Below are 16470 nucleotides of genomic sequence, written 5' to 3'. Positions count from 1 at the left end.
CTGACAGGCAGCTGTCACACACTCTGAATTCATTCCATACTAAAAGCTGTACAATCGCAAGGGAGCATGTCACCCAGACAATATAATTTCAAATTAATTGTGCTTGGCTTTCAAAGATTTCAAACTATACAGATGGTATTGATTGATGTTAGATTAATATCAAATCCTGCTGGCACAATCCAGCTGCCAGTTCAGACATCAAGATCTGCCTCACTGCTCTCTTTACTGCCCCATTTATTTTAATGATATTGGGTCCTAGTATCTTGATTCTGAAAAGGACAGAAACATTGCTCAGGCATTATGAAATGTGAACAGCTGATCACAGGAGCCTGCTCTTGCTGGCATTTTTGCAAATAATGTCTTTCTCTTGAAGATGTTCACTGCAATTTTTTTTCCCAAGAGAAACATCTTTGCATAAGTCTGTACCTATTGACTTATCTATGTACCAGGGTTGTATGTACAGATATTATATGTATGTCTTGCGTTATATGCATTTGAGTTCACTTACTGCTCACTTAGAAGTCTTTTTCAACCTTGAACTTTAAGAAACTTTAACTCTCAAAATTCTCCAGGGCACCCCAAGAAATCCACACCTCTTAAAGTTTCCAAGGTTGATAAACACTAACCTAGAAGCTAAATAGCCTTTTTCTTGACATTTCCAGTGAACATGACTTCAGAAGGACGACATCATTTGAATAAGAGTAGTGTATGGATTATATCATTTTTATTTATTACTATGTTGTTCCAAGCTAAGCAATTCTAAGCAGATTATGTTCCTGCCTACAGTATTAAGGTTGGGAATGTACAAAGAATAGCATTGAAGCATAAGCCAAATAATGAAAAATATATTGTGTAATACCGCTTTTCAACTGCAGACAATGAATGATCAGTTCTGTCTTCAAAGTTTTTCTGAAAGGGCTGGAACCTCACTTATGACATGACCGTGATGGCAAACCTATGGCAAGCCTGCCTGAGGTGGCATGCAGAAAGCTCTCTGTGGGCATGCATGCCATTGCCAGCTGCTCTTCCAGGTTCCATTGCACATGTGTTCAGCCACCTGGTGTTCATGCGAACCTGGAAGAGCAGCTGGCTGGCACGCATGCATGTGATGGAATCTGGATTAATAGGGTTAATGGACTTCAACACACCCAAATTGTCCCTTAGCTCAAGCACACAAGCAGGATCTCTTCTCTGCAGTTCCAATTCACTATCCCTATCCTTCCCTGCTCTAAGATCTTGGCTGATGCAATCCTGACACATGGATGATGTCTTGGTGATACAAACCAGATGTACCCTCTCTTCCACAATCAATCTTCCAAATTACAATCAACTATGTGAAAGTCACAGCTCTCAATAGTAAAGGCATTCCCTTAAGAGGGGAAGCAAATATTTGTATGAATTTGATGAAACAAACTTGATCACTTTCAATTTTGCTTTGCAAAACCTCCTTTAGCAGGTTATGTTTACACAAATAACAAATCTGAATTTTATTGTAAATTCAAAAGGAGTTGTTGTGTGTCCATCTCTCCAGATGTGTTGCTGGACGATCCTCAGAACTGCTAGTTGAAAATATTGAGAAGGGAAATGCCACATTAGGGAGGAATAGATTAGGAGAAGGGAAAGAGCTGTATCTGGCAGAACAGGAAAATGGTTGAACTGCCAAACTAACCGCAAGACCCTAACAATCTCTGTGTGCCTTCTAGTAACTCACTTTCAAGACTTAATATATTTGCACTCAGGTTGAAATGAAGGGTCCTTGGTATGCCTTGAGTTTGGCTGTTTACTTGGCTACCCAAAATAGGTAACATAATCAGTTCCAATGATGTTATCTAGTTTGAATAGTGAAACATCTGCAAGAAAATAACCAAGAACTCCTTCTTTACTGCTAGCACTACAGATGAATTAAAGGTTTATTACTATGAAATACAAAAGCTAGTAGAAATTTGAAGCTGTAGGGCCGTAATGACTGAATTGTAGAACTTGGCGTGATTTTTTTCTAACAGAATATTCTAATCAGTGACATATATCAAGCTTTTTCTAGCAAATAATTCTGACGAAAAGTGCAAGCAACTCAGGATAAATGTCCTAAACACAGATCTCAAACATATAGATATATAACTTCTAGCTGTTCCCCTTTAAGGTTAATATTTGATAGTATTTTTAGACAGTACTTGATATCAGACATTTTTAAAGTTTGTGTTTGTAAAATTAGTGCAAATTTATTTGGCAAGGCAATTCAATAGGTTTTGCCTGCAGTTGGTTTAGTCAGGCTAAGAACAATATCTGAAGACTTAAACATGTCACTTATGTGATTTCCCCCACACACCCCAGTTATCATAGTCTATTGAATATTTTCCTGAAATTAAAAGCTAAAAATTGAATACTTTATTTGTGATTTTGCAGAGAAAAAGGAGAGAAACATCCTGTGTATAAGAATAAACATTACAGGCTTACAGAGTATACAAACATTGTCAAACATCCTTTGTTCAAATCAATACTAAATTTAATGCCACAGAAATAGGGGTTCATTAATTTCTCATAATGAAATAATCCCTTTGCAAGTTTGACACTGCACAGAAGCTTGCCAGAATCAAGATTTAGCCAGATGTTTCATGGACTGAATCTGAACTTCAAATTAGATTTATGTAGCCACCATTTACTGAACACACAATAAATTACGCTTACAGCTTTACATATAAGGAAAAGTTGACACAAGAGTCTAAGTTGAATCCAGACATATATCATGCTTATGGATCATCAAAATTAATGAGATTTAGGGTTAATCACACATATTCTAAGTCTGGAGTACTAAACGTTATATTTCATATATACTCCATTGCAATGCTATTTTAAACCATTCCCAGAAAGTAATGTTTATCTGCTCCTTGAAAGCTACTTTCTAAAAAGATACTTGTTCCTTAGCCTCCTTTTCCCTACAAATAACAAACAGAAAGTTACCTGACTCTATGTGTCACACAGTTGTGGTACTGTTAGTGCCAAAAGACACAACAAAGATTGACTCTGAAGGAGATGATTTAATGGCCAAGACATTATTCTATTAGCATGATCTTATTGGACTTCAACTCCCACGAGATGAAAGCTGTTAGTTGTAATGGGACATCATTTTGATTTAATTAGACAGCGTTTAATATACAGGGGAATCTGCAATATAGGTGGCCAGCTTTTATGTATAGATCAGCACCTACCTTACGACATTTTAAAATATACAATCAGAAATCTTTATTGCCTGCACAGAACAGTTTTAGTCATGAAAACAGGATGAAAAGAGTCTATGGATTTATTTATTTTCTTAAAGGCATGTTACTCATTTGCTCTCAATGCAAACATTTTTCCACAGTAATTCCTAAAGCAAGATGCTCCATCCAGTTATCTACTTTAGATGGCAAAGGAGAGAATAAGGAGGCAATCCATTGCTACAAATTTATTCTGAAACCTTGCTTTAAGCCTTTATCACAAAAGAAGATTTATGTTTGCCACATTATTACAAACTGAGGGTATTTTTTTTATTTAGTTTCTACTATTATAAAAGTAGAGTATGTTCTGAGTCATTTTAAAAAGCAGGCCAATATTCTGGTATATAAACTGTACACAAACAACAACAAAAAACAAGGCACTATACATTTTTGGGATATAAATTTGGATTCAGTGAGATTCTCTGGAAATGCATATGATAATTCTTTGTTCAGTTTAGCAGCTGAAAACAGCTCTGAGAACAATACTTTTGCATTTAAAAACATTCAGAGAGAGAGGGAGGGAGAGAGAGAGAGAAAGTAAGGTTTTAAAATCAACCATAGTCTAACATAAAATAATAAGTCTAGCTACTTTCCTGGAACTTTCTTTACAAAAATGTTGAAAATGAATAATACAAACTGCATTGTTAAATACATCCTTTTCCTATGCGTTTACATAAATACAAATCCTGTTGAAAATCCACAGCTTAAACAAAATAAAACTTTACAAAAAGAGCATTTTCAAAACCCAAAGCATCGGCTACCAGAAAAGTTCCTGCACAGAGTACAAAGAAAATAATTTCTAAACACGGCCTGTACTTTGGAGTTGTTGCCCACAAAACGTCTTCCAAAGATGCTTCTCGCACATTTACATTATGATATGACTTCAGAACATATAATAGAACCTAGTAAGTTCAGACAGAATCTTGCTTTTGAGGGTGAAAATGGGCATGCTACGTTGGCCAAGAGGTGCAAGGGGTCACGTTCCACTCCGGCTCCAGCCCATTATTACAATTCTGGCACTTTCAGAAAAGCCCTTTTGCCTTTTTGAGGTTCACCTGCTTCCAGGAAGGCAGTGCGTTGTATTCTTCTCTAGTTAACTGTAATGCAGCCTGGACATGATTAGAAGGAAAGACTTTTTAAAAATGTAGACAAACATACAAAAGGAATACAAAACAGTCAGTTACTTCTTCTAGTTTACCTCAAAGTCCTCAGTCGAAAGGTAGATTTCAAGATTAAGTGGGTCCACTCCCTCAGGAAGAGGCCTTGCTAAGAGATCAGCAAGTGGATAAAACTTTTGGCACAGCTTGGCCAGCACATCTTCTACCAGGATGATCTGATTAGAAGCTTCGGCATCCTGAGGAAGAACCAGAGATCACAGAACAAAATAACCCAAATAAATAAAAATAATCTGAACCAAACAGTTTTACACGGAGTTTGAATTCTTCAGGGAAGCAAATCTGTGGGGTTATCACCTCCAACTCAGCCAAGTAATCTCTACAGAGAAATCACATTTGTTTGTTTATTTGATTATTTGTTTACTTAATAAATAAATAAATAAATAAACTTTAATTTATAAACCGCACCCTTTCCTAAACAGGACTCGGGGTGGTGTACAGTCATATTAAAACAGTATAAATACAAAATATGGGTATACTTAAATATCCAAATAGGTAAACGGAGGAGGTAGGATGTGGACTGTACAATATTTAAATTAAAATACAAATAAACATTAAAATACCCTTAAAAACTACCCAATAAGATGTTTGCCAGGAGGTTAAATGGGACTATAAATCAGTTAAGCCAGCTAATTGGAACAGGTGGGTCTTAAGCTTCTGTCGGAAGGAGCGGAGGTCGGTGGTAGTTCTAATATCGGGGGGGAGGTCATTCCAGAGGGTTGGGCCCATCACAGAGAAGGCTCTACTCCTGGGCGCCGCCCGTTGACACTGCTTAGTAGACGGCACCTGGAGGAGTCCCTCTCTGTGAGAGCGGATTGGTCGCAGGGATGTATGAGGTGAATAGAATAGAATAGAATAGCAGAGTTGGAAGGGACCTTGGAAGTTTTCTAGTCCAAGTTATAGGGCTCCATTCTGCTTCCTATCCTACTCAACATGTTTATAAATGCTTAAGATTGGCAAATTAGAAGAAATATTTATCAAATTTTCAAAAGACTGAGAACATTACAGATATACTGTACAATAAGCAGAAAATAGCAATGTGAATTTCAATAGAAACAAATTCATAGTCTTGTATTTGGATCAGAAAAACTAGACACATAAAGATAAGACCGGGGAGCCATACTGATCAGCAAAAGGATCAGAGAGTCTTGGTGCTATATAACCTGAGCAAGAGCCAACACTGTTATGGAGGTGGGAAAAAAAGCAATGAAATCCTACACTGTATATATCAAGGTTTTATGACAGGATCAAAAGAAAAGTTTCTTTCTATTCGGCATTGGTCAGACCACATCTAAAATGTTGTATCCTAGTTCTAGCACCACATTTTAGGATGGGCCTTGACAAACTGAACTACCAGAAAGAAATATGATACCAGAGGAAAAACAGAGAGAACATTTGGAGGCACTGGCTATGTTTAATCTGGAAAAAACAGATTTGTGGGAAGACACCATACGATAGCTGTCTTCAAGCATTTGAAGGGGTCCCATATAGAAAATAACACCTGGCTTGTTTAATTATTCCAGAATATAGGAAAAGAACAGCTGGAACTATATTGCAAGGAGGCAGATTTTGATTGAACAAACAGAATTTTCTACTGTAATAGCTGTCTGACAGATGGCTTTGAAAAGGGAGGACATCCTTTTTCTGAAGATGTTTAAAGAAACCTTGGAAGGCCATCTGCCACGGATGCACTAATAGTGGGGGGTGGGGTGGGGTGACCTGGGCAGAGAGTTGTTTGGGTTGGTCTCTAAGAATCTTTACATTTTATGATTCTGTAAAAAGATCTGTGGTATCATATTCTCTTTAATTGGCTCAGTCTTAAGTTTCATACTTTATTTACGAATTAATATTCTCCCATTGTTACCTTAAAATTTTATTGCAGCTTACATATTTCTAAATAAAGCGGTCCATTATATTACAAAGGAAAAGGTGCAACCATCACAAATTCCAGCTTTCCACAAACAAGAAATCCATTTCCTGAGAAAGATAAGGAGTAGCTCCTGGCCCTTTATCTAACAGTCTTGAGTTTACTGTTGTTTTAGCACTAGTATATTTCCTTGAGCCTTGGAAAATTAATGAATAGGTAATAAAAACTCAGTTAGGATCCACCCCCTCCTTATTGTTTTAAACTCACTGCCCTGAGAAGCTCCAAGCACTTTATCCTGGTTAACCCCCTGGATTTTTGTGCCTCCTACCATGAAGCTCCAGCGTGTCCAAATGCAGATAGAAAACTGAGAAAGCTGAAGAGAAAAGTTCATTTACCATTTCGGTGATTTCAGCAACGTCATCTCTGTGTTCCCAGCTGGGAAACATATTAGTAAATGTCAAAGGCTCAAGACCAGCATGGATTAGGTAAGATTTAGGAAGATTCTTCACGTTCTTTCCTATACATTAAGAAAAAAAGTGTTACTTACAAAATAAATTATTGCTTATATTCCCTTTACTATTCTGAATTATTTATGAGCAAACCCAACACCAAACCCTTTATATTGCAGTAGACATTTCAAACATAATGATTTTATATATATATATATATATATATATATATATATATATATATATATATATATATATATATATATATATATATATATATATATATATATATATATATATATATATATATATATATATATATATATATATATATATATATATATAAATATATATAATATATAACACTAAAGAGACTGAAACCAAATTATTTTATGGACAGTGGGAAGCTGCTTGGCTGCTTCAAGAATGTGTCCCATGCCCAACATGTCCCCCGTTTTCTATACATAAGTAACATTAATAAATTATTGTATGTGAGGCATCGTAGATGTGGATTCCTTCCTCAGATAGATCTAACCAGATTTCTCTTCCTGCCTTTGGATGGGATCAGGTTATTGTTTTGGCCTTCTATCTTTTTCTGTTTCGAATTTTTCATTATTATAGTTGGCTGCACACTTAGCTAGAGGTTTAGACTGGATTTGGCATTTTTATCCACCCATCGATTCCTCTCAAGAACACGGGATAGGCAGATGTTATTTTTTGATGGTGTTAAAAGTATCATTGCAAGATGTAGACATTCATCATCATGATTATTATTTAAGATGTAATCTTCGATTCGATTCACAGTCTGGGACTGGTTAAAAACTTAACAGTTCAAGTTCTAACCAAGGACCTAAGACAGGGGTGTCCAAACTTGGGAACTTTAAGACTTGTGGACTTCAACCCCCATGCTGGCTGGGGAATTCTGGGAGTTGAAGTCCACAAGTCTTAAAGTTCCCAAGTTTGGACACCCCTGACCTAAGAGCTTCTAAAGTAACAGCTTTATATAGGCAGTTTTGAGTAAGGTGTTTTTTTTTCAGAATATTGAGGTCTGATAAATTCAAATTTTCCATGTATCTAGGCAACCGTTTGGATATTGCTCCAAGGGCTCCTGTTACTATTGGTACAATCATTGATTTCCTCCTCCACAATCACTCAACTTCAATTTGCAAATCACAGTCTTTTGTTATTTTTTCTACTTGTTTCTCTTCAATTTGTGCATTCTTCTGGTATTGCAATATCAATGAACCAGACTTTTCCACAATTGTGATGTCAAGCGTGTTGTGGGCCACATCTCTGTCAGTTTGAATCCAAAAGTCCCACAAGATGACCTGTACATTTTCAAGAACTTTGTTTGGGGTGCCCAGTAATTTTTGCTGTATTTGATCCCAAACTTCAAGCAAAGCTTCCAATGTATGATTTTGGCAATTTGATCATGATGTTGTTAATAATCAGTTTGTGAGATTTTATTGCAGCATTATTATTATTTTATTGTTGTTATTATTATTATTTGATTCAGAGTCTAGGACTGGCAAAAACTTAACATTTCAAATCTCAACCAAGGATCTAAGAACTGCTGTTATTTTATTATTATTATAAACTTTTATTCATTAAACATGAAACTCAGGCAACTGCTGCCAGTGTCCTAGGTATCGACCAAGTATCTTCTTAAAATGTATGTTGTTCTGAGTAGAGTAGTTTTTTGCAGTTCCGCTGGAGTTATTGTAGGAAGCTGCAATTTCTTGATGTACTTTATAAAATTCTTGAACATAGTGCCAAGTGCCCCCATGACAATGGGCATCACTGTCACATGTTTCATCCATAATCACGTAGTTTCGATCGCCAGGTCGGGTAATTTCGTGATTTTTTCCAGTTCTTTCTCTTCGACTCTGGCGTCTCCTGGTACAGTGACATCAATAAACTGTACACTTTGGTTGTTGTTGTTATAATGTTCATGTTTCAGAACACTTTATATGCTAAATTTCAAGAATCTTGATAACCAATTTTTTGGGAAATTCAATACACAAACAGTTGAGACGCTTGGGAGAAAAATGAAATGTAATAAATGTGATTCTATGGCATGATATTATTACATAAATAAAATGCTGTAATTTATTATACTCTGTTACAGACAAATATTTAAAACATTCTGTACAGACGTCTTTCCCTTATATCATAATACCAAATTTTCTGAACAACATATAATGCTAAAACGTTATAAACTCATCAGAAGAGATAGGCTATGGGTTTTTCTGTTTTTTTCTAGATATGATAATACTTAAAGAATTACCATTTTGTTGTAAAAAGGAAACAAATGTTAAAGTGGAATTTGTTAGGTTTTTTTTAAAAAAAAACATAAAATGTCAAATTACACATTGTGTTTGTAGCAGTTGGTTACTAACAATTCATTTGAATTTACATTTACTTTTTATGTTTAATTAAAAGTAACCTGGTGTTCACATATAGCTAAGGAAGGTGCTTGAATCTGGCAGGGAATATTTCTGTTTTCTAATCTGATATGCAGTTCTGCTAAAATTCATTTCGCTAGCTGTTTTTCATGTCCAGGGCACACACAATTTTTGAAAGTAATGTATTTACCAACACTTATCTGCATAATTCAGTCTTGATTATTAGTCTCAAAAAAAGTATTAGGAGGATGTGAAATTTCTGCCACTCAAGGGTTCTAGAATAGGCTAGGATGAACCTTCATAGAAGGAAATGTCAAGAATTCTGGGCTATTCTTAATCCTGCCAATGTTTTAGGAAGATTACTGGAATGGTTAGGACTACCCATTGGGATAGAAATCTTAAGAAAACACACACACACACACACACACACACACATTCTCAGAACTCCCAGCCTTAATATTTTAAGATTGGGAATTAAGGAGATTAAGTTGCCACACACTTACTTCATAGTCACACTGTTGCATTGTGCATTCCTGTTCCACATCATTAAGCAAAATCCACCTTGATGATACTACTTTTGGCTGCCTATCTTTCTCTCTTCCTGGGCTTCAGCAACACCATTTCGAACATACCTGTATTTATTATTACCTTTACAGTACTGTAGGACAGTCTCCATGGCACATTTCCTGTCTGAAGCCCACCGGATTCGGGCAGATCCTGCAATTTTGTTTTCCAATGGCCACCAACCTTGCCAGAGATATACTTCGTGGTGATTGTCAACAAGGAAGAGAACTGCACAGATTAAATGAATGTTATTTTTGAAAGGGCATTCCAAAGACTACACATATAGATTTCATATGACTTAAACCAAGATAGATATACACCTAGTCTGCACATTTAGAAGTTCCCTAAGTACCTGGGCTCAAGGTAACATTTACTTAATGGAAATAATATCAAGTGCGGGTCTGCAACAATATGAAAGGGGTTGAGAGGATGAAGAGCTTCTCCACCCCATCTTACATAACATGGACACTTTTTGGTATTGCATAAACTGCTATCCTCACCTGACAAATCGACAAATCAAATGCAGGAAATTTGTTGCCTTTCCTAAAGTGGAATAGTGATTTCTCCTTGGATGTCTCAGAAGAAATTCTTATTTGTTTAGAGAACTGTCACTTTGCCTGCTGCTGTAAGTTTCATTTCTCCATGTGGTTTTAATGATGACAATTATAAACCCTTCACAAATGTTGTATGGTACAAAGGCAATGAAAATAATACTTGGCACACTACTGCACACATATTTTCACTGTTTTCAAATCTAAACAAAAGCATCTTTCTAGAAACAAGGATTTTCAGATGTTCAACATATACAATTTCATATCATTATTTATCCTGTACCACAGATGTGGGGAACAATGGCCCTTTTATGACTTGTAGACTTCAACTCCCAGAATTCCTGAGCCAGCATGAAATCCACAGGTCCTAAAATGCCATAGTTCCCCACCCCTGCTGTACCCTAAATAAGTTAACTTACCTGGCTGGGGGGCTGTGTAGAGGTCTTCCTGAAGGAAGGGCATGGAGTTAACCACGGAGGGGTCTCTTGATGGATAAATATACTCGGTGGCTGAGAATTCTCCTGATGAACTTCCAAAGATAAATAGGCGAGGTGTAAAATTAAACTTCCCAGGATCTTTAAAAAGAAAAACAAGATGTTTAAATTAGACAATTGGGATGTTACATTTTCCCCCTGTCCAAATCTTATATAGATGAATAATGGCAGTAAGTGAATAGGATTGGTAATGTAGATGTAAGCTCTTGAAAACATAATCTGACTGCCTTACTTTCATTGTACGTCTGACATGAAGTAGATTTTTAATTAACTTAATATGGATGTAATAAATTGGTTTACTTCCTTTCAGAAAATAGATCAACTGATTCACATTAGTTTGCATTTCCCCCCAGAAAACCTTATGGAAATTCATGTCTATTTTTGTATATAAATTTCTACACCTACGGATTTTATAGGTTCTCCTATCTAATGAACTTTATTTTACTCTAATACATTCATTTTTGTATGCAGAATTTTAAAATCAAGATACTACTTGAGTTCAGTTAAAACATTTTACATAAAAATATGATCCAATACATTTTGATCACATTCTTCAGTTTTTGACAGACACTGATTTTAAAAAAGATTAATGAGATTTAAAAGATCTTGGCCATCTTAAAGACATCCCAAGAAAACAACCCTAACCCTACCTTGCAACATGCAGTCATAGGCTTTTCGGTCTCTTCTTCCTAAGGCTTCCCAGAATCCCATTGGCTCTGTTCCTTCATCATATTCATGTATTGTCACTTTGCTACTACTGTGCAATCCTGCTTCCAACGGACATCTACAATGCAATTATCAGTCCGTCAGATTTAGAATTAGCAATCCAGCATAATTCATACCAAGAACCAATCATTTTGAGAGAAATTGTAGGAGGAACTCAGGGAAAAATTCTCGCCCAGCTTCATCATCATCTCTTTTCATAAAAGGACATTTGCTCCCTTTTGCAAATGATGCTCACTTAACCACATACGCTGAATTCGTTTTCCAATTTAAGGATAACAATGCATTCCTTCTGAATCATTCCCAAGGTCCAGCATTCAGCTCTCTAAAGCACTCAATCAGATGTTGTGGCAAAGCCGTCTTAACATATTGTGAATACCACTCTTTTTTTATAATGCTGTACTGACTGTGAATATAGAACTCCCATAAAATCCTCACAACTATTAAATGTTAATAGATAGACTTAAAAAGTGGGATATAATTTGTTTTTAGCCCATTTGTTAGTAAACATCAGAACTTGTGGCAGTCAGTAAATGCTATAAAGTAAATTATTCATTGTATGAAAAAAATACATTTTTATCCATTCAAAATCTATTGCTAATTAATTACACTGTATAAATGAGTTTCAATTTTAGGAAACAGATAGAGAAAAGCTTTACTTAATTCATCTTCTCCACACCATTAGTAATATATAACTACAGCTCAGAAAAGCTTTAAAACTTAAAGAACAGTGGACTACAATTGGGAAGATCAAGGTTCAAATCCTACTTTAGCTGGTGAGAAGATCTTAAGGAGATTACGGCTGCTCAGCCTGACCAATTTCATGGGATTGTTGAGAAGCTAAATGGAACATTAAATTCATGTACAGTATAATCATCTTGAATTCCTTGGAGCAATGGCAATGAATAAAGATGACATAGAATGGTTTATTGGCTTTGCTATTTTTAATTTTAATTATGTATGTATATGAAGTCATTTCTGTATAGTGAAGTGGAAAAGCGTTTGAAGCCAGTTTAGAAATCTCTTACATAAGTAACATAATTTTAAATATTACCCTGGTGCACGATCATTTTTCATCCCTGCCTTGAGTTGACAAGTATGAGTTCTACAAAGGCAGCCACAGACCAATAGTTCTACTACTTACTGTTCTTTTATTTTGTTAGCTGCTGTTCGTCCTACTTCCTTGGTATGTGGCTGGGCTTTGCAGCCATGCCACAAATAAATAAGGGCCTTATTGATGTTGAGAACAATCATTGAAGTCCTAGATCTCAGGCTGCTACAGTGACAGGCCACTTCAAGCAAGTTCCCTTCAACAGGAACTTCTCCTCGAACGCAATACAGTCGCCAATCACCTGCATTGAAAACACATATTTATTATGCACTTGTCAAGCTGGCTCATAAGTTAATCTTCAAATTTCGCCCAGACAAACTAAAACCAGCAGGAACTGTTTATATAATGGATCTTCTTCTTTTTTTCTTGCTTTGCATTTTGACTGTAGATTTGCCAATTCCACAATGATGATCTCCTATCTGAACAAACTATAAGGATCTCTTAAAAATAGAGGTTAAAATTCAATAAGTTACATTATACTCAATCAAGCATGGGCGTATCTATTTCAGAACTGTTTATCCACTGACTGGCAGTGGCTTATTCACATTTTTATAAGGGAACTTTCCTTATTTATTTATTAAATTTATATGAGGGGACTCTTACAAAAGCCAAATAACAATATCAAAACAATAAAACAATAAATACTGCCATTAAATAGACAAGAAAGCAGCAATATACAATAGGGTAGATGTGGAGTCTTCATTTAATCCACTAACTACTGTATGAAATGCCTCATTGGAGTCCAAGGCCAATTGGCAGAACCAAGTTTTCAGGTTCATCCTGAAGGCCAAGAGTATGTGTGAAGATCTCAACTTCAGTGGTACAATGTACTAGAGCACAGGAGCCAGAGCAGAAAAATTCTTTCTCCTTGACCCCATCAGTTGGAATTCCTTGACTGGTGGGGTCCACAATCTGCCCTTTCTATTGATGTGGGAGGGGTGTGCCAAACCTATTGAAGTGAGATGGTTCCTCAATTAACTTGGATCCATGCTGTAAACGGCTTTGAAAAAGATAGTACCTTGAACTGGATCCAAAAGCAAACTAGCCACCAATACCAGATGTATTAAGTAGGCCACCATAGGGGCTCCTGGAACTGTCCGCACAGCTATATTCTATGCCAACTATAACTTCCAAGTACTCTTCTAGGGTAGCCCCATGTTGGATTAATTGAGATGACCAAGCCCTGAGCTTTTTCTTGCTTTGAAGTTGGGTTATTTTTGGCTGAAAAGAATCACTATGCCATCAATCTAGATTTTCATTTTTTTCTTCTTCATCCTACCCCTTAATTGCTGTGGCTAGTCAGTTATTAAAAAGGCAACTTTTCACATATGTTCAAATGTATCAGATTTGCCCTAATATAATTTCACTTCTGGGACTAACCCCTAATTGTACACATAATTCTTGTTTATCAACTGGTTCATAGAGCAACTGTTCACAGATAGTGATGAAAAAGTAACTTTATGGTCAATCTTCATATTTACTACCTTTGTAGGCCTGAAAAGGAAGGCTGAAGTAAAATAGTAAGCACTGCCACAATTTCATTTAGTGACCGCTTCACTTAATGACTATATTGCTGGCTAAATTTCAAAATGAGGACCATCTGTAATGGCTTCTGAAGTAGCATTTTAACGAAATAAAATGGCAAAAGGATTACATTTAAGTTTATTTATCACACAACAACACTCTCCTGTGCCTTCACATTTCAGCAAAACTATTGCAACAAGAAGCTTTTTTTTACTTTGTGTATTTTCTTCTTCCTCTTCCCTTCTTCCTGTATGAACAATCATTCCACCTTGAAAACACTGAAGAAAACATGGAGGCTCTTTCCCTTGAAGAACTTGTACCTGAAAAAAGTGGTAATTGAAAATCACAACAAATTAAGATTTATGTAAGACCACAGTATAATTGGCTTGAAGGCAATATGTGGACTTTCCTGTATATGGGCTTTGCACAGAATGTCTGAACTAAGAAAGGTTAACAAAAAAACAAGCCTTATTTGTGGCAGCCCCCATGGGTTAGAATACTAATACTAATCCCATTAAACTCATTAAACTCATTAATGCTTTGGCAGGCCACTTGTGCAATTAAATAACATTATTGAATATAGTATCAATTGATTGTTAATAATGAGCAAGTAAATTCTCTTGCATTGTTTACATAACTTTTAGAACTGCCCAATTTCTGAAGAGTTATATCAGACTCCCTTGAAAAAGTTTCCTTCTAGTGAGAACCTATTGTTGCTGGCAAAAGCTTTGCTTTTATAGTTGTCCCCTGGCAACAGGGCTGTTCCCACAAAACTATTTTGCACGGGAAGTTGCCTTTCACCAACCCAAACAATATGTTTATTTAAGTATTATTTATAATAAATAGGATGACAGTGATTCTCTACAGTTCCAGGTGAGAATTTTCCTAGTTTTACTGGGAGACTGGCAACTGAATCTAGGTTCTTCAGCACAGAAAATATAAGAGCTCTGTCACTGATCTTTTGTCCAAACTGCAGCACAATACCATATGCAACTGGTATGCAAATCCATATGTTCAGTGAATTAAGACTGCCAAGCTTACAGCAGGCCCTGTAAAGAGTTCATCTAAAGTTTTTTTTCAAGCCAAAGGATTATTCCTACTATTTATTTTCATCTGCTCTTAAAATCTAATATATTATTAGATACAATACAATACAATACAATAGTAGAGTGGAAGGGACCTTGGAGGTCTTCTAGTCCAACCCCCTGCCTAGGCAGGAAACCCTATACCGTTTCAGACAAATGGCTATCCAACATCTTCTTAAAGATTTCCAGTGTTGGGGCATTCACAACTTCTGGAGGCAAGCTGTTCCACTGATTAATTGTTCTAACTGACAGGAAATTTCTCCTCAGTTCTAAGTTGCTTCTCTCCTTTATTAGTTTCCACCCATTGCTTCTTGTTCTACCCTCAAGTGCCTTGGAGAATAGTTTGACTCCCTCTTCTTTGTGGCAACCCCTGAGATATTGGAACACTGCTATCATGTCTCCCCTAGTCCTTCTTTCTCTTAAGCTAAACATACCCAGTTCCTGCAACCGTTCTTCATATGTTTTAGTCTCCAGTCCCCTCATCATCTTTGTTGCTCTTCTCTGCACTCTTTCTAGAGTCTCCACATCTTTTTTACATCGTGGCGACCAGAACTGAATGCAGTATTCCAAGTGTGGCCTTACCAAGGCATTATAAAGTGGTATTAACACTTCACGTGATCTTGATTATGACTGTCCCAATTTTGCTACCATGTTTCCTCGAAAATAAGACAGGGTCTTATTTTCTTTTGACGCCAGAATAAGTGCTTGGCATTATTTTCGGGGAGATCTTATTATTTTTGAGGTGCAGGAAGCGGCGAGCGTTGTCACCTCAGGGCTGCTGCCGTGTTGCAATATTTTTGGGGAGGGCTTTTTTTTAATGCATGCGCTCAAAAGCCCAATTGGGCTTATTATCCAGGGAGGTCTTATTTTTGAGAAAACAGGGTACCTTTTTTGTGGAAGTCATCAATGATCATTAAACAAATCTGTCAAAATTTTGGAAGGGATTATAAGTACTTTTAAGTACTTTCTTTAAATTACTGTTTATTTGTTTATTACTGAAATTACTGTTGTAGTTTCAAGGAATAGCTAAATGATTGGTCATTAATTGAGGACAACCTGTACTTGTAATTATTTCAATAATCTTCCTCCAAACTAAGTTTGACTCTTATTTAAAATATAAAAAGAGCATTACTAGCTGACATGTTAGTGGCACTAATGGCATCTTCATTGGACCAACTCAGGAAGAGCCATACATTTCTGAAACTTGAACATTGCATTGGTCACAGTGCTGGAGTCAGTTGAACTGGTCCTTATTCTCTCTGATGAAA

The 16470-nt window shown here is 36.3% G+C and overlaps 1 protein-coding gene and 1 long non-coding RNA gene across 10 annotated transcripts in view; one reads left to right on the top strand and one right to left on the bottom strand.

Annotated features, from left to right (window-relative positions):
• Positions 1 to 2362: 2362 nt before the first annotated feature.
• SVIL (supervillin) overlaps positions 2363 to 16470 on the bottom strand; it is a 174945-nt gene continuing 160837 nt past the window's right edge. For all 9 annotated transcript variants that reach the window (XM_081932203.1, XM_081932197.1, XM_081932199.1 and 6 more), the window contains 8 exons: positions 14332 to 14437; positions 12627 to 12834; positions 11410 to 11543; positions 10685 to 10840; positions 9799 to 9942; positions 6692 to 6813; positions 4453 to 4608; positions 2363 to 4363 (listed from right to left, as the gene is read on the bottom strand). In XM_081932203.1, the coding sequence (XP_081788329.1) occupies positions 4277 to 4363; positions 4453 to 4608; positions 6692 to 6813; positions 9799 to 9942; positions 10685 to 10840; positions 11410 to 11543; positions 12627 to 12834; positions 14332 to 14437 (1113 nt within the window). In that variant the 3' untranslated portion in view covers positions 2363 to 4276. The remainder of the gene's footprint in view (positions 4364 to 4452; positions 4609 to 6691; positions 6814 to 9798; positions 9943 to 10684; positions 10841 to 11409; positions 11544 to 12626; positions 12835 to 14331; positions 14438 to 16470) is intronic.
• On the top strand, positions 7532 to 8368 carry LOC309382092. Its single transcript, XR_014173629.1, has 2 exons — positions 7532 to 7608; positions 7675 to 8368. It is a non-coding gene; the product is annotated as an uncharacterized lncRNA (long non-coding RNA).

Source organism: Natrix helvetica, assembly GCF_964273705.1.
Source record: "Natrix helvetica genome assembly, chromosome: Z".
Lineage (NCBI taxonomy): Eukaryota > Metazoa > Chordata > Lepidosauria > Squamata > Natricidae > Natrix > Natrix helvetica.
The sequence above is the reverse complement of the archived record's forward strand: the minus strand, read 5'-3'. Positions and strand labels throughout refer to the sequence as shown.